Consider the following 18,932-nt stretch of genomic DNA (forward strand, 5'->3'; position numbering starts at 1 on the left):
GTACACACAAACAAAAGATGATGAGCAAAGTCCACTTATGTGAACCTTATTTATGGTGCTATGTTTATAAGGGCTGTTACAGTGATCAGTGAAGAATACCAATAGGGATGGGACCTGGCAGAAACCTGAATGAGAACTGGTTTAGAGGTGTGGTAAGAATATATTTTGATTTCAAATGCTCACTTTTAGAGTAGCAGTTTATGGTAATCAAGTTTTGTCCAGTCAGTTGCTTATACAGAGATTTTTAACATACATCTCCACTGGACATAGAAGAAGAACTTCAAGACTCATGCAGTTTCCCACCCAACCTATCTCCTCTTAGGGTATGTCTACACTAGCCCCCTAGTTCGAACTAGCGAGGTTAATGTGGGCATTCGAAGTTGCAAATGAAGCCCAGGATTTAAATATCCCGGGCTTTATTTGCATGTTCCCGTCCGGTCGCTATTTTTAAATTCCACTAGTCCGAAGTAACTGCCCGCGGCTATACGCAGCAGTGAAACGGTAATTTGAACTAAGTCCTTAGTTCAAATTAACTGTTACTCCTCATGGAATGAGTCATAGAGTCATAGAATCATAGAACTGAAAGAGACCTCAGAAGGTCATCAAGTCCAACCCCCAGCCCAAAGCAGGACCAATCCCAACTAAATCAACCCGGCCAGGGCTTTGTCAAGCCGAGACTTAAACACCTCTAGGGATGGAGACTCCACTAATTCCCTAGGTAACCCATTCCAGTGCTTCACCACCCTCCAAGTGAAATAGTTTTTCCTAATATCCAACCTGGACCTCCCCCACCACAACTTGAGACCATTGCTCCTTGTTCTACCATCTGTCACTACTGAGAACAGCCTCTCTCCATCCTCTTTGGAACCTCCCTTCAGGAAGTTGAAGGCTGCTATCAAATCCCCCCTCACTCTTCGCTTCTGCAGACTAAACAGACCCAAGTCCCTCAGCCACTCCTCATAAGTCATATGCTCCAGCCCCCTAATCATTTTGGTTGCCCTTTGCTGGACCCTCTCCAATGCGTCCACATCCTTTTTGTAGTGGGGGGCCCAGAACTGGACACAATACTCCAGATGTGGCCTCACCAAAGCTGAATAAAGGGGAATAATGACATCTCTGGATCTGCTGGTAATGCTCCTCTTAATGCAACCTAATATGCCATTAGCCTTCTTGGCTACAAGGGCACACTGTTGACTCATATCCAGCTTCTCATCCACTGTAACCCCCAGGTCCTTTTCTGCAGAACTACTACTAAACCAGTTGGTCCCCAGCTTGTAACTATGCTTGGGATTCTTCTGTCCCAAGTGCAGGACTCTGCACTTGTCCTTGTTGAACCTCATCAGATTTCTTGTGGCCCAATCCTCCAATTTGTCTATGTCATTCTGGACCCTATCTCTGCCCTTAAGCGTATCTACCTCTCCCCCCAGCTTAGTTTCATCCGCAAACGTGCTGAGGGTGCAATCCATCCCCTCACCCAGATCATTAATAAAGATATTGAACAAAACCGGTCCTAGAAACGAACCTTGGGGCACTCCTCTAGAAACCGACCGCCATCTTGACATCGAGCCATTGATCACTACCCACTGGGCCCAGCCTTCTAGCCATCTTTCTATCCATCTTACCGTCCATTTATCCAATCCACATTCCCTTAACTTGCTGGCAAGAATATTGTGGGAGACTGTATCAAAAGCCTTGCTAAAGTCAAGGTATATAACATCCACTGACTTCCCCATGTCCACCGAGCCAGTTACCTCATCATAGAAGCTAATCAGATTGGTCAGGCACAACTTGCCCTTTGTGAATCCATGCTGACTATTCCTAATCACTTTCCTCTCATCCAAGTGCCTCAAAATGGATTCCTTAAGGATCCCTTTCATGATTTTTCCAGGAACTGAGGTAAGACTGACCGGCCTATAGTTCCCTGGATCATCCTTCTTCCCTTTTTTGAAGCTGGGCACTACATTTGCCTTTTTCCAATCATCCGTGATTTCTCCCGATCTCCACGACTTTTCAAAGATAATAGCCAAAGACTCCTCAATGACATTTGCCAAGTCCCTCAGTACCCTCGGATGCACTAAGTCCAGACCTATGGATTTATGTACTTTTAGCTTTTCTAAATAGTTCCTAACCTGTTCTTTACCCACCACGGGCTGTCCATCTTCATCCCATCTTGCGTCACTTAGCGCAGAAGTCCAGGAGCCGACCTTGTCCATGAATACAGAGGCAAAGAAAGCATTGAGTACTTCAGCTTTCCCCACATCATCTGTCACTAGGTTACCTCCTTCATCCATTAGAGGCCGCACACCCACTCTGATCACCTTCCTCTTGTTAACATGCCTGTAGAACCCTTTCTTGTTATCCTTCACATCCTTAGCCAGTCGCAATTCCATTTGCGCTTTCGCCTTCCTGATAACCCCCCAGCGTTCTTGAGCTATACCTTTAAACTCCTCCCTGGTCATTTGTCCAAGTTTCCACTTTTTGTAAGCTTCCTTTTTGTGCTTAAGTTCACCAAGGATTTCACCTAGTTCATACTAAGGGGCTAGTGTCGACATACCCTTATATATCTCTGACCTGAACCACTAAGCACAATTTGTCTAAGAAGTTATGTTGTATGTAGTGATAGCCAGTCACTATATCCAACACAAGACAACAAGATCTTATATACAACTTAAAATGAAATATATGAACTCACATGTCTCCCCACCATCAAGGAGCTGTTAGTTCAAATGCTTAGAGCCTTGAAAATCTGCAGATATCTGTGGCTCATTTTTGCAGGTGGAGATACCAATTTTGTATCTGTGCATTTCATTACAAATGCCCTCTGGATCATATTACAGAGAATATTAGTCAGCAAGTGTGTCTTCCATTTCATTTGCAAGTAAACTCCTTTCCACCCACTGCTTAGATCAAACAAGTAGAGCCTCAGGTTTTACTTTATTGCAGCACACAAATGCCACTTTATGTTAATGAAACTCATTAGCAATGCCACCGTTAGAGCTATCTATAAAATATTGTTTGCTTTCAAGGAACAGAACAAATCGGGAGTTAGTTATCCCTTCCCATGTCTACAAATAAACTGAAAACAGTGAGAGACAAGGAAAGCTATAAATAGGAAGATTCAAGATAAACTCGAATATAAGTATGATTTATGCTTGATCACTCTATACATATTTATTTTAATTTCTTTTACAAATTTAATACAAGCAATTTTAATAGCTCTAAAAGTATTTGTTCAGTGCATTTCAACCTTTACAATTTATATACATTTCCTAACTTTTGAACTTGCACAGGCTCTTGGATAGTAAAAATAATAATTTGGAGCTTTTACTTAAAAATAAACATGAAATAAAGTAATTTAAAAACAGTTAAAATTAGTTTCAGTTAAAACCTATGAAGGTTCTTCCTATGAAGCCCACTGCCAATGTTTGTGGCTTTACAATCACATTTTTTTCTACTGTGTTGCTGTGTGAATGACTCTCAGATGTAAAAGCAGAAAGTGACTGAATAGAAAGAGAACAGTAAAACTGACTGTTTAGAAAAGTATTTGCAAATCCAGAAGTATACTGATAAACTATAGAAAATGTTTTTTCCTCTATCTTTTTTCAGTTATGTTAACCTTGGAACCTGGACCCTGCAAACATGCACTCATATAAGTAGATCCATGGACTATTTACATGTAAAAAGTTATGAGTTAAAGTATGTACAAAATTGGGCCCTTGGGGCGGAGGGGATGAGAGTAACTTGCAAACAAGGTACATTTTCAGGCAGAATTATGATATTGAAGTGGCTGATGCGCCAATAGAAAAATGACATACTGTTAGAATGAAACAGAAAAGAAGATGACTCTTATCTTGCAGTCAGATCACTAGATGCAGATACCTGAGCCTATGCATTGATTTCAACAGGACTGGAGCAGACATCTGTTTGTGAACATCCTATTACAAGAGTAAGACCTAAAAGCAGTGATGACCAACTTGCAGCTTGCGAGCCACATGTGGGCCTCTGGGACTCCACCTGTTGCCCACAGATCCACTGTATGTCCTCTTCCCCACACATCTCATGCACTGAGGCACCAGACCTGCACACTTCCTCCTCCTCCTCCTCCCTTTCAGCACTTTTGGAGCACCACAAATCCACTGGTTCATGCGCTGGCCCCATTCTTTCTCCTCCCTCCCAGAGCTTGAATGCTGTGAACCAGATGTTTGCCGCTATTCACGCTCTGGAAGGGAGTGGGAGGAGCAGGAACAGAGCACGAATCCACTGATTTGAAGTGCTGGGAAGCAGGGGGAGGAGTAGGAAGGGTGAGGATCCACCTGCAGCCCACGGACTCCCTGTTGGCCACCTCCCTCACATGCCCCTTTTGCACCGAGACACCGGAGCCCCACCCTTCCTACTCCTCCCCCTGCTTCCCAGCACCACTGAGATGGAGGGCCACTCATGTGGGCCACTCATTATTTGTAGTTGCCCATTGCTGCCTTAAAGGGTAGCCTCAAAGCATGGTGGGGCTGTTACATATTACATACAGAATACATATTATAAAATACACGCGCACACACACAGATACCAGGGATGTAAAATCCTGGTTAATCAGATAACTGATTAAACCGAAGGTTTAACTGGTTAACCCATTAAGCAGGATCCCATCCCATCCCACCCCACCCCACTGGTTAACCCATTAAGCAGGATCCCATCCCACCCCACCCCAGGGCTGGAAGCAGGAGCCAGCAGCGCTACGTGAGGGAGGGGGGAGGAGGCAGGCAGCTTCTGCTCCCAGCCCCCCTGCATATGAGGCTCCCAGCTGCCTCTATGTGCAAGGGGTCACTCCTGGCTCCCCACACTTCTGCTCTTGGGTGCAGCATCACCTGGTAAATACAGCCCTAATCAATATGCCCAGAGGACTGAAATCTTCACATCCAAGAAATAACTTCTCAAACTAATTTTGGAATCTAAACAATCCAGTGCTTTGTAGCAGCTTTTTTAGCAACACAGTGTCTTTCCAACTTGCAATATGAACCAAAGTCTTTCTGAGTCTCACATTACAAAATATCACAAATGCATAATAAAAATGATTTTTTTCTGGGCAGGACTGTAGCAGTGAAATAAAAAAAGTGCATTCTCCCTCTAGCAGCTCTCTGCCATGAAAAATTAATAACAAACATGTATGTGTGTTTTTAGCCTTAAACCAAACCTAATGAATCAAAGAAGAAAAACTCTCTCTGTCCCTCAAGTGACTGAGAAACATATACTTCGCAGCAAGAGGACCAGAACTAATGAACATTTAAATAATTTCCTGTAACTTTTAAGGATCCTTAAAATGTTCTTTAAAAATTCACAGCAATGAAGAGCTGCTCTTAAACTGCACTGGATATTTAATTGCTTTTTCATTTGGCCTCATCTTCCTCTATAAAACATTACCAGCAATACCAGTTATATAAGGCATTCTGCAAAAGAATATTTCTTTCAAAATTGCATATTATACATATGGCAAATCTTGTTAATTACCACTCTTCAACTCTGATGGTTTCATTTTCCTTGTGATTCACTCACCAAAGGCTATGTAATGATTTATTTACTTTATAACACTCACAGTATATGTTTCCAATTAGAATTTAGAGCTATCTCCTAGAGCTAAAAGGGACCTTGAAAGGTCATTGAGTCTAGTTACCACCTTCACAGCAGGACCAAGTACCATCCCTGACAACTTTTTGCCCCAAATGGTCTCCACAAGGATTGAACTCACAATGCTAGGTTTAACAGGCCAATGTTCAAACCACCAAGCTATTCCTTTCCCTTATTAGGCACTAAGGCAAAATTATGTCTTGCATCTCAGAAGCGCAGCACAGTACTTGAGAGGGCTTAAAACTGCCTTTGTCTCCTTCCAATTTTGGGCAGTTCTGGGGGCCTAATCAATACCTCGCATAACTTGTGTCCATCTTCTCTCAGGCAGAGGTGAAGCCCAGAGTATGCATCATGCTGCATTCCCACTTGTGTCACATCTCCTATGCCAGGAATAGGGGTGGGTGGGTGATGCAGGGGTCTTCAGAAGATAGTCTATAGTTCTCAACTTCAATTTCTATCTCAGGAGAATTCTCTTCAAGCCACAGTCAGGCCTTTAAGAGATCATTTCAAAAAGCACCTAAGTGACCTAGAAGCACACATCACATTAATTTTCAGTGGGGTTTATGCTCCTCAAAGTCATTTAGATGCTTTTCAAAGTTCCAATATTATCACTTTGGCTATTAACACAGCCAAATTAAAATGATAGCATGAGCAGCTATTTCTCACTCAGAATCTGGAAATAGTTCAACAAAGATTAAATCAGAGTAACCAATAACACTTTGCAGCGCATGTATACCAGCTCATATCATAGCCCTCCATCTTCACAGCCTGACATAGTCGTTGGAGTGGAATCCCAAGACCAACAGATTCAGATTTCACACCAAGGAAGGCACTGGTCCCCAAGTGGGGGATGTCCATGGGAAAGGTGGGGGATGGTTGGCTCTGCACTTACAGAAGAGATGGGGCCTCAGGCAGAAAGGGCGGCGCTGGAGCAGCCAGCCCTCAGTGCCACCTGGAGTGCAGTGCAATGCCTCCCCGCTCTTAGAGACACTCAGGGTATGTCTAGACTACATGGCTCCGTCGACAGAGCCATGTAAATTAGTTTATTCGGCATAGTCAAAGTCATAGTTAAATAATCCCCGCTTCATTAAAATAAACATGGCCTCCGCGCTGTACTGACGATCAGCTGATCCAGCACAGCACAGCAGTCTAGACGTGGTGCGGTCGACAAAGGAAGCTCGTTTCACGAGGCACACCGGAGCGGTCGACGAAGGCTTCCTTTGTCGACCGCACCACGTCTAGACTGCTGTGCTGTGCCGGATCAGCTGATCGTCAGTACAGCGCAGAGGCCATGTTTATTTTAATGAAGCAGGGATTATTTAACTATGACTTTGACTATGCCGAATAAACTAATTTACATGGCTCTGTCGACGGAGCCATGTAGTCTAGACATACCCTGAGTGTCTCTAAGAGCGGGGAGGCATTGCACTGCACTCCAGGTGGCACTGAGGGCTGGCTGCTCCAGCGCCGCCCTTTCTGCCTGAGGCCCCATCTCTTCTGTAAGTGCAGAGCTGAATAAACTATGCCGAATAAACTAATGTATGTATTTATTAGTCTAGACATAGCCCCAGAGAGCGCAATGCTGCACTGCAGTGGTGGTTTAAAGGGCCTGGGGGTCTGGGCAATGCAACTGTTGCTATGGCAGCAGCAGCATCTGGGAGCCCTCGCCCTTTAGAATCATCAGTCCCCAAGGCAGTTGCTCCCTTTGCCCTCTTCCCCATTAGCGGGCCTGCAATTTACAGAAACAAAAGAGCACCTTTTGCTGTTGTAGCTTTCTCAAACTAAAAAGCTATCCCCACAAAACCATATTATGGTGGTATAACTGCATTTATATCTGGGCTTTTGCCTAACCAACACTGCTGTACTAGCTAAAGTTTCTAGCACAAACCTAATGAGTGAAACAACTATGACTGGAGAAATAACACAGCTAGATCTTGCTGCTCCTCCTCCTTTCTCTTTCTCCCTTCACTCTACCTTACCTATAGCATATTGCTGCGGGTCAAGACTGTAATACTAAAAATAAGTACAGCACTATTAGACAACCATGGCTATTATAAATACACCCCCCCTCCCCCACAGAGAGATTATGTGCACTCACCTTTCACTAAAGTGTGCTTGTCAGTGGGAGATGAACGAGCAAGTACTCGTAGTTTTGGCCAGATCTTGTCAATTCGTTCTTGCTCAATCTGCAAATAATAAAGCAATCCTTCTGTCATAAGCAAATCTGGAGAGATGTTTTCCTGTTTGCAAAGTTTTATACTTTTCACACTCAAAACTGGTATGAAAGGAAAATCAGTCAGTCCCTATGCTGGCAATCAGGAGCTACCTTTTTCCAAAACCACTGGCAGGGAAGGGAGGGCCATGAAACACTGAGTTCCCCATATTCTTTTCCTGAATTGCCTTGACTGCTGGCTGAAGTAGATGGGATTCACCACAGTAGCACTTTTATTGACTTTCCAGAGTTTTCAGGATCATGCTCCTTCCTTACTATTCTCCACACCCTTCCACAGATGGGGCCAGGAGTGGGAACGTTGTTCAAGGGGATGATAGGGGGTGGCACAGACAGAGATAAGGGAGTCAAGGATAGGGTCACAGATGGGGCTAAGATGAGACTGACAGCAGAGTCTTGGGCATGGAGCCACAGGCATGAGGCCAGAAGCACAGCTGCATAGCACTCCCTCCTCGCTGCTATATGGCCTAGCTCTGGCCTAGTCATGTTCCCCCAAATAGTCTTGCACAGTTTAAGGACATTTGTCTTACAGAATGCTGCACTTCAGAATAGTGATAGAAATGTAGCCGTGTTAGTCTGGTGTAGCTGAAACAAAATACAGGACTATGTAGCACTTTAAAGACTAACAAGATGGTTTATTAGATGATGAGCTTTCGTGGGTCAGACCCACTTCCTCAGATCAAATAGTGGAAGAAAATAGTCACTATTTTCTTCCACTATTTGATCTGAGGAAGTGGGTCTGGCCCACGAAAGCTCATCATCTAATAAACCATCTTGTTAGTCTTTAAAGTGCTACATAGTCCTGCACTTCAGAATGTGAGTCTAAAAGTAGTCTGGTGGAGTTCTATGTTTGGAGTGTCTCAAAAGCTCCCAGAATCAATAGGCTCAGCCTTCAAGTAGAAAGGTATTTCTATTTGCTAGCCTTGCGAACGGTAGCTGGGCTCTGGTAATCCAGCTGGATTCACTATCTCCCACGTCATCAGTCTGGCTACGTCTACACTGCCTCTTTTGCTGGCAGAGAGTATGCTAATGAAGCGCTCATTAGAAACTTCTCACGCTTCATTTGAATAATCTCTGCCTAAGGCTTTTTGCACAAGAGGTTTTTGCGCAAAAACAAGCAGTGTAGTCAGGTCCGTTTTGTGCAAAAACACCCTTTTGCACAAGATCTGTATACTTTCTTTTTTGAGGCATAAGGATCTTGTGCAAAAGGGGATTATTGCACAAAACAGACCTGTTTACACTGCTAGTTTTTGCTCAAAAACCTCTTGCGCAAAAAGCATCGGAAGAGATTATGCAAATGAAGCATGAGAGGTTGCTAATTAGTGCTTCATTTGCATTGCCTCTTCTGCAAAAAAAGGTGGCAGTGTAGATGTAGCCTTAAAAGAATAAGATCTGCTGATTATTCCCGAAGCCTACGTCTACACTGCAAGGTTTTTGCGCAAAAACAGCTGTTTCTGTGCAAAAACCCGTGGACCATTCACATCTCAAATGTGCTTTTGCGCAAGAAAATCAACAGTTAAATGGCAGAAGAGAGGGCTTTCTCTGCCATAGGTAAACCTCCTTTTACGAGGCATAACTCTCTTTTGTGCAAGAGTTCTTGTGCAAAAATGCAAGTGTGGATGCTCCAGAGGGGTGCAAGAAAAGCTCCAGAGGGGCTTTACCCCTATGGGAAAAAGCACAGGTGCTCTGATGGCCATTCTGTGAATGGCCATCAGAGCTTTCTTGTGTAAGAGCATCCATCCATGCAGTGTGGACACTCTCTTGAGCAAAAGCACATTGCTTTTGCAATGAGCTTTGAGGTGTGGACGTGCTCTTGCGCAAGACGTTTTTGCACAAAAACTCTTGTGCAAAAGACTTCTTGCGGAAGAAGCATGTAGTGTAGACGTAGCGTCAGTGTTCTCACAAGCAAACCCCATTGTCTGGGACAGTTCTACCCTTATGTTATCTCAGCAGCTTTACTTGGGTGTAACCATTTCTGTTGTCTCATCTGAGAGGGAAAGAGTTACACTGTATATGAGACTTGCTCTGAGAGCTCAGAGCTCTGGTTAAGGAACAGCACTTGTGGAGGCTGAATCGGAATGGCTGCCAGTTGCTAGGGACCCTTGCTGTTGGGATTTTGGGGGGTTGTTTGTTGTTAGGGTATGTTTAAGAACTTTTTTGAATTTTTACTTTTTTTAAATCAGTCTAATATCATGGTTTAGAAAAAAGCTGAACAGGGTTAGTACTAATATGATAGTGACACTGACTAGATAACTCTCAGAGAAGTTAAATGTAACATGCCAGGTTATCAGAGAGATTTGAAATAACAAAGGAGCAGTGTTGGAAGTTGACCCATCCCTCTGGTCAGACTGCTGGGCTGGTCATTGTCTACTGAAGTGAAGGAAATTACAATGGAAGAGAAACACAGCATGTTTCTCCATCCATCACTATGGTTTATGAAACATAACATCAGAAAAAGTGACTTTATTCTCAATTCATGAGTTACCTCTCCCTTCTCATTCCGGATCCTTCTGTTAAACTCCTTTCCCTCTATGCAGAGAAAGTCTTCTCCTGGATGAATAATTCCACACTTTATTGCAATGGCACGAGCTGTATTGATGTTGTCCCCAGTGACCATGCGGACTGTAATTCCAGCTCGCTGGCACTTTCTTATGGCTTCTGGGACCTGCAGACACAGTACAATATGTATCTATATACGTTGATAATATTTTCTAAGTGTTCTATTTGCCATATTTAAAAATTGAGAAATTCCTAAAGATAAAAATAGAATTTATGAAAAAAACCAACCAAATCAAAACACAGGAATACCTAAACTGAGGGCCTCTTTCTCATCTTGTCCAAACCCCCAAAAGCTGCTGCTGCTTTTTAATAAAAAGGAGTAGTTTGCAGTCAACTTAAGAGTTAACATGTATGTGCGGCCTGCCAAGACTACAGGTTTCAGCATGGAATGTTCCTTTTGATCCATCAAGAACACCATTGCTTCATTCTTTGTTCCTCCCAGATGATGCATTACTAAATACATTTTTAATTAAAATGTATTAATTTGTAAGGATGAAATAAATACATTGCAGTTATTTTTTAAAAATTATTTACAATTAATATATCCATTCTTCAGATGAGTTCTAATGATATTACATACATTGTTTCTCAAAAAATCTTGTTCACACTGGCTTAAAGTTGCAAGTACATATCAATGGTTTCAGTGATTTTTTAACTCAGATTTTCTGGAAAAAAATAGCACAGTAGAAAATCAAGAACCTCAGAAGTAAAGTTGTAGTTTGTTGTGATGTAATATGAGGGGGAAAGAAATCCAAGAGAGCTGGCTGTATTTCAAAGAAGCCTTATTGAAGGTGCTGGAACTAACCATCCCAATGTGCACTAAGAAAAGCAAATATGGTAGGTGATCTGATTGGCTTAACAGTGAAATTTCTGGCAAGCTTAAACACAAAAAGGAAGCTTACAAGAAGTGGAAACTTGGACAGATGATTAGGGAAGAGTATATATATATTGTTCAAGCATGCAGGGGTGTAATGACAAAGGCCAAAGTACAATTGGAATTGCAGCAAACAAGGAATGTGAAAGGTAATAGGAAAGGTTTTTACAGGCATGTTAACAAAAAGAATGTGGTCTGGGAAGGTGTAGGACCCTTACTAAATGGGGGTGTTTGACAGGATGGACTAGGCCTGACATCCCCTGCTAGAGGCTGGAAGCCTTGCGGCACCCTTCCCCAGGGAGAAGAGCAGAAAAAAGATCCTTCAAGTAGTCTAGAGTGGCTGCTTCTTCGGCAGCCAATAGAATCATAGAATCATAGAGCTGGAGGAGACCTCAGGAGGTCGTCAAGTCCAGCCCCCTACCCAAGGCAGGACCAATCCCAGCTAAATCAACCCAGCCAGGGCTTTGCAAGCCGAGACTTAAAAACTTCTAGGAATGGAGGTTCCACCACCTCCCTAGGTAACCCTATTCTAGTACTTTACCACCCTCCTAGTGAAATAGTTTTTCCTAATATCCAACCCATACCTCCTCTACTATAACTTGAGACCATTGCTCCATGTTCTGCCATCCGTCACCACTGAGAACAGCCTTTCTCCATCCTCTTTGGAACCTCCCTTCAGGAAGTGGAAGGCTCAAATCCCCCCTCACTCTTCTCTTCTGCAGACCAAATAAGCCCAAATCCCTCAGCTTCTCCTCACAGGTCATGTGCTCCAGCCCCTAATCATTTTGGTTGCCCAGCAAACTGGTATAAAAGGAGCTTATGGGCCAGGGCTTGGCAGTTCTTAGCTGGAGCTTGACCAAGGCAGAAACAAGGTTCCTCTTCAAAAGGTAGATCTGGAATATTTAACTAGCCCATATAACTTCATCTGAAGACAGAAGGAAGATGAAACCCTAAGGGAGTTATAATCCCAGATTGCAGTAATCGATGAGATGGTTACCCAAGAGGCTTCGGCCTTCTAGTTTCCCTACTTTGAGCTCAGGAGTGACCTGCTCTATTGAGCTGAAAAGGATCCAAACACGGGGGAGATCTGTTACCAACTCCTGGTGCCTTGAGAGGCCTGAAGAGAAGTTCTGCATTTGTCCCATCTTGGTTGGGAGAACTGCCTGTTGCTTCAATTCTTCTGGACAGGAATCCATAACGAAGCTGCTAACTTTTGCGCATCTTCTCCAGACTGTCACCTAATAGCACCAAAGGGTTCAAGGTGGGCTCCCCTGATACCTTTGCCCCTTGTAGGTATGCTCTTTGAAAGAATAGGAGTTGTCATTGTGGGTTCTCTCGAGAAAAGTGCCTGGGGACATCAGCACATTCTGGTCGTCACAGACTATGCCACACGCTATCCAGAAGCAATCCTCTTGTGCTCAGTAAGGGCACGAAGCATGGCCACTGAGCTCGTACACCTTTTATCTTGGGTTGGCCTTCCTACTGATATCCTGATGGACCAGGGGACAAATTTCATGTCTCGATTGTTAAGAGCGATCTGGACACTTCTCCAGGTAAAGCCCCTTTGAACCTCAGTTTACTATCCCCAAACTGATGGCTTACTGGAGGCTGGAGGCCTTGCTGCACCCTACCCTTGCCCCAGGCAGAGGAGCAGAAAAGACATACTCCAAGAGGACTAGAGTGGCTGCTTCTCCAGTAGCCAATCGAGGCCTAGCAAGCTGGTATAAAAGAAACTACTGGGCCAGGGGCTGGCAGTTTCTTCCTGAAGCTTGACCCAGGCAGACCTAAGGACTTACTGGGAGGACAGTAGGGCTGTGTCTAGACTACATGCCTCTGTCGTCAGAGGCATGTAGATTAGACACATAGGCAAAGGCAAATGAAGCCGCGATTTAAATGATCGCGGCTTCATTTAAATTTACATGGCTGCCGCGCTGAGCCGACAAACAGCTGATCAGCTGTTTGTCCGCTCAGTGCGCTAGTCTGGACGCTCCCCTGCCGACATCAAAGCCCTTTGTTGGCAGCCCCGTTATTCCTCGTGGGATGAGGTTTACCAGGGCTGCCGACAAAGGGCTTTGATGTCGGCAGGGGAGCGTCCAGACTAGCGCGCTGAGCGGACAAACAGCTGATTAGCCATTAGCAAACAGCAGAAGACTAGCCATTAGCAAACAGCAACACCTTGCAGAACCCTGGATAGAGTTCAGCAACACCTTGCAGAACCCTGGATAGACCACAAATCCCCAAGAAAAAGGGCTGGACAGAGCCACTTCCCAGGGAAGTGGCCCAGAGAATGGGACAGCAACAGACTCCATTCCGGAAAACAGCTGGATAGAGGTCTGGCCACCAAGGAGCGCTCATGAGGGGGGAGCCCCTGTACAGGGAGGGATTCTAATGACAGATGATATGGGAAAAGCTGATGTGCTCAATGTTTTTTTCACCTCTGTTTTCACAGAGAAGTTTAGCTCCCAGCCCTCGGTGGAGAAAGAACAGGTTAAGAACTATTTAGAAAAGCTGGACCCGTAGAAATCCTTGGGGACGGAGCTAATGCATGTAAGGGTGCTGAGGGAGTTGGCTGATGTGATTGAAGAGCCTTTGGCCATTACCTTTGAAAATTCGTGGCAATTGGGGGAAGTCCCGGACAATTGGGAAAAGGCAAATGTAGTGCCCATCTTTAAAAAGGGGAAGAAGGACAATCCAGGGAACTATAGACCAGTCAGCCTTACCTCAGTCCCCGGAAAAATTATGGAGGGGATCCTTAAAGAATCCATTTTGAAGCACCTGGATGAAGGGAAAGTGATCAGGAATAATCAACATGGATTCACCAAGAGCAAGTCATGTCTGACTAACCTGATAGCCTTCTATGATGAAGTAACTGTGCTCATCTGGAGGCCTCGAGGAAGAATTTCTGCCCAGGCCACCTGTGAGAATCTCCCCCGACCTTTCCACAAAGGGTCCCTGCATTGCCCCTGTGTGCCTTTGCCCCGCCCCCTCCACTCTTTCCTTCCTCTACCCTCCTTTCTACTTTCCTCACTTCCCTGCAGAACAAGTAAAAAAGCCTTTTTTTGAACGAACAACTCTGTTTATTTGGGGGAAATAAAACAGGAGAAACTGGGGAAAGAACCTGGAATGGGGGAGGAATCAGAGGGTGGGGGGGATAAGAGGTGGGGCTGGGAGTGGTGCCTGCCTCAGTCAGTTCTGGAAGACTTGGCTGCCCTGGGGATTCCTCTGCCCCATGTTCGGGGGACCTAGTGGCCCCTGGAGGGGCTAGGAGGAGAAGCCAGGGTGGGGGCAGGGAGGTGGCTGGTGGTTCACCAAGGTGAGGGAGGAGCACATGGCCTTGTGCTGGCTTAACATATGCTCCCAAGCAGCCTTCCATTGCTTCCAATCAGTCTGGTGCTTCTCCTGGTCAGTGACTCACTCCTGGCATTTGTCATCGAGCCCCCGAATGAGAAACTGAAGGCAGGCCGTCTGGTCCCACAGCAGGTCTTTGAGGGTTCTCTTTCTCTGGTGGATCCTGCAGAGTTGGGAGGATGGCCTGGGAGGTGGTGGACGCGCCATGCTTGCAGCTGACCCAGCTTTGAAGAAAAGTTATAAGGGCAGTCATCCAAGGAGACGCTATGCATGAAGCCGAGCCCTAATCGCTGGGCTGACACTGAAGGTCTCAGTTCAGACAATGGCAATGTGCTTTGAGCAAGGCCATTTGTTGCTTCGGCAGGCCTCTCCAGGAACCTTGTGAGAAGGACTGAGGGAGAGAATCATGGGGCTGAGTGCTCCAGACGGGCGCTTCATGTGCACCCATGTGCACAGGCTGTTGTGTGATCCCCAGACTGAGGAGGTCAAGCGAGGAGTGTGCAGCCCCTCACAGCCTGCAACTTGTCCCTATGAGTGTATAGGGAAAGTTATAGGGCACACCTCAAGTGCCTTCCCCGACACTAGGAGACATCCTGGGATGGGAGGATTGGCTCCAGGGTGAGAAACAGCTCCTGGCTTTCAGGCATGGTTGACTGGCTGGCCTCTTCCTCCTCCTTCTTGTCATTCTCCACAACCTCCTCATGGAGGCTGATGTCCTTGTCGGACTTGATGATGATGGGGGTGAGATGACTGGCCCCCCTCCCAGGAGCTGTTCATAGTAGCAGCACATGCAGTGCTGCCCCAGAGCATCCTCATTGCTCACTGGCCTTACTGTAGGCCTGCCTGAGCTCTTTAATTTTCATGCAGGCCTGGTCGAAGGTCCGTGTGTGTCCCTTCTCTGTCAATCTGGCAGCAGTAGAGCTCAGTGTTGTGCCTTCTGGTACAGCGATCCTGGCAGTTAGTCTCCTTGCCCCGGACCTTGATGAGATCCAGGATCTCTGCACCAGTTCTGGCCAGCGCTCTCCTGTGTCCCTGGCCAGGGCAAGCTGAAGGTGCTGTGGGAGTGCTGGCAGGCACAGGAAGTTCAGAGGGAACGCTGGGGTGGGACATGGCCATGGCTCCTGTGCTGTTGTAGTGTGGCACGGGGCTGGCAGACGTCTGCATGTGCCACAGGCCCTTTTCCTGCAGCCTGTGGCTTTAAAGGCTCTGCAGGAGAAAGGGAGCAGTGGGGCCAGAGCAGCCACAAGTGCAGCTGTCAGAGGCCTCTGGAGGCCAATTGTTTCCAAATAGCAGCAGCTGAGCCTCCATAAATAACCATTTCAAAATAAGCATTATTCCTCATGGGAAGCAGGAGTTATTATTCTGAAATAACCAGCCCTTTATTTTGAAATAACAGGTTCGGTAGTGTGGATGCTCCAATTGTTATTTCAAAATAAGGGGAGTTATTTCTAAATACCTTCCTAGTATAGACCAGGGCTAAGATAGTATCACAGGAAAACTCATTTCAAGTTAATATTATTGCTTCTTTGTGCTAAAGGTCTCTGCTAAGCAAGATGTTTAGAAAATTCCCAGTATGCGTTCACCTCATGAATTCAAACCCCTAGCAAAATCATTTAGGGCACTGTAGTGATGAAGCCTATGAGCAAGTGAATGTACACTAAAATATCTGATAACCCTACTATCAAATGCATTCAACTCCCAAGAATGAAGCATTATCAAAAATATATGGATCTAGAAATGGAGTGAAAGTGTATTGGGGGCTAAATACTAAGAAGTGTTGAACACTTTTCACTGTGGTTGACATTAATTGGGGCAGAGGGCACTAGCACTTTGCAGATAGTGGTCAGAACCTCATATGACTGACCCCTATCTGTCTTGCCACATCCAAATTCAGAGCATTTACATTCAGACACAATCTAAGCTTACAACACCTGAATTCACTGCCTGTATAAAGATCAATAGAGCCATGGACTGGATTGTTTTTGAATCCAAAGAAAGCACTAGAATCGACAGGAAAGCCACTTTTATGTATGTCATGAACTTGGACCACTGAAAACCATTTTATTAAATATCATTTATTATAATAAGCATTTTTACATTACTATGGTTTTGGGCTAACATTGGGGTCAGAGGTTGATGTCTAATAGTAGTAAGTGACAAGCATGTCATTCTAAGGAAAGGAATAGAGAACTTTTCCTGGGTGTCTGGCTGGAGTCTTGCCCACATGCTCAGGGTTCAGCTGATCGCCATATTTGGGGTCGGGAAGGAATTTTCCTCCAGGGTAGATTGGCAGAGGCCCTAGAGGTTTTTCGCCTTCCTTTATAGCATGGGTCACGGATCACAGCTGGAGGATTCTCTGCATCTTGGGGTCTTTAAACCATCTGAGGACTTCAATATCTGAGATATAGGTGAGAGGATTATTCCAGGAGTGGGTGGGAGAGATTCTGTGGCCTGCGTTGTGCAGGGGGTCAGACTAGATGATCATAATGGTCCCTTCTGACCTTGGGGTCTGTGAGTCTGTGAATAGATACTTTTTGTATCCATGTTTAAACTCAATTTCTCAACCCAGATAAAATGTACTCTTAGTAATATAAAAATTAAAGTGGAAATGTAACTAATATTAAATTTTATTGTACACTAGAAGATTTAACTGTCATTGCTTGAATTCTTAACTCAAATAAGCTGTAAAGTCTCAGAGGGATATCCATGTTAGTCTGTAACTTTAAAAATGCGTAGTCCTGTGGCACCTTAAGTCCTGTGGCACCTACACAGCAGAGCTAAAGTCAGAATAAGCTACACAACTTCAGCTATGTCAATCACGTAATTTAAGTCAAAATAGCATATTTTAGCTTTTGGCACTATCTACACAGCAGGAAGTCAAAGGAAGAGCACTCTTCCTTAGACTTCCCTTACTACACATGAAATGACGGTCACCATGAGTCAAAGTAAGAAGTCCTCCAGCTCAACATTATTTCAGAATAAAGGCTTATAGTGTAGTCACGCATTTTGTTATTTTGGAATAACATCAGTTATTCTTAAATAACGCTGCTGTGTATCTGTACCCTTCGAGACTAACAAACACACACACACACACACACACACACACAGTATCATGAACTTTTGTGGGCAAAACCCACTTTTTCAGATGAAATGATCTTGAATGGAGCTCCAGATCATTTCATCTGACGAAGTAGATTTTGTCAGAGAAAACAGGACTGCTTGTTTTCAAGTAAGTTTTGTTTTTCTTAATTTAAATCATTCCTCTGAGATGGGACTGGGGATGAGGGATTCCATATGCAGGCTGCCCTGATGCAGAGGGGACAGTCCCAACCCTCTCTTACCACAGCAGCTTAGGGCAAGGTGAGAAATGCCTGTTCATGGTCACTACAGCTGCAGTGGGCTCAGCTGGGAGAGGGATTCATGTTGCCCAGTTGGGGGACAGAGACACACAGACAAACAGACATACAAATAGACAAACTCTCTGAAATATACAGTAGCTAGCTCTTCCTTTCTCCACCCCTGCTTCCTTCTGGCTCAATGGGGTTATAGCTGCCCTGGTTGCTATATCTGGCTGCTTGCTGCTCCCCTCTGGTCATTCTGCAATATAACTGTCCCCCCTGCCAGACCTCTCCCTTTCCATTTTATGAGAAACAATCGAATTCCAGGCACATCCCATTGTCCTGCTACAACCAAACTGAGACCTTGCTTTAAACTATGTTGAATACTGCATCTTGAATACTGCATACAGATGGTTATCACCTCATTTCAAAAACTATATATTGGCATGGGAAAAGGTTCAGAAAAAGGCAACAAAAATAATTAGGGTTTGGAACTGGTCCCATATGAAGAGAGATTAAAAAGACTGGGACTTTTCATCTTAGAAAGAGGAGACTAAGGGGGAGTTTGATAGAGGTTTATAAAATCATGACTGGTGGTGGAAAAAGTGAATAAGGAAAAGTTATTTACTTGTTCCCATAACATAAGAACTAGGGGTCACAAAATGAAATTTATAGGTAGCAGGTTTAAAATAAACAAAAGGAAGTTTTTCTTCACACAGCGCACAGTCAACCTGTGGAACTCCTTGCTAGAAGATGTTGTGAAGACCAGGACCTCAACAGGGTTAAAAAAGAACTAGATACATTCATGGAGGATAGGTCCAGCAATAGCTATTAGTCAGGATGGGGTGGAATGGTGCTCCTAACCTCTGTTTGTCAGGGTCTGGAAATAGATGACATAAGAGGGATCACTTTATGATTACCTGTTCTGTTCACTCCCTCTGGGGCATCTGGCATTGGCCACTGT

The 18,932-nt window shown here is 44.7% G+C and overlaps 1 protein-coding gene across 17 annotated transcripts in view; it reads right to left on the bottom strand.

Annotated features, from left to right (window-relative positions):
* Positions 1 to 18,932, bottom strand: part of LOC102448489 (plasma membrane calcium-transporting ATPase 2) — an 858,088-nt gene that overhangs the window by 78,799 nt on the left and 760,357 nt on the right. For all 17 annotated transcript variants that reach the window (XR_012906525.1, XR_012906526.1, XM_075939331.1 and 14 more), the window contains 2 exons: positions 10,335 to 10,514; positions 7,718 to 7,805 (listed from right to left, as the gene is read on the bottom strand). Coding sequence is in view for 15 of the 17 variants with exons in the window: in XM_075939331.1 (XP_075795446.1) it covers positions 7,718 to 7,805; positions 10,335 to 10,514 (268 nt within the window). In the remaining 2 variants the exon portion in view is untranslated. The remainder of the gene's footprint in view (positions 1 to 7,717; positions 7,806 to 10,334; positions 10,515 to 18,932) is intronic.

The sequence above is a fragment of the Pelodiscus sinensis genome, chromosome 11, assembly GCF_049634645.1.
Source record: "Pelodiscus sinensis isolate JC-2024 chromosome 11, ASM4963464v1, whole genome shotgun sequence".
NCBI classification, from domain to species: domain Eukaryota; kingdom Metazoa; phylum Chordata; order Testudines; family Trionychidae; genus Pelodiscus; species Pelodiscus sinensis.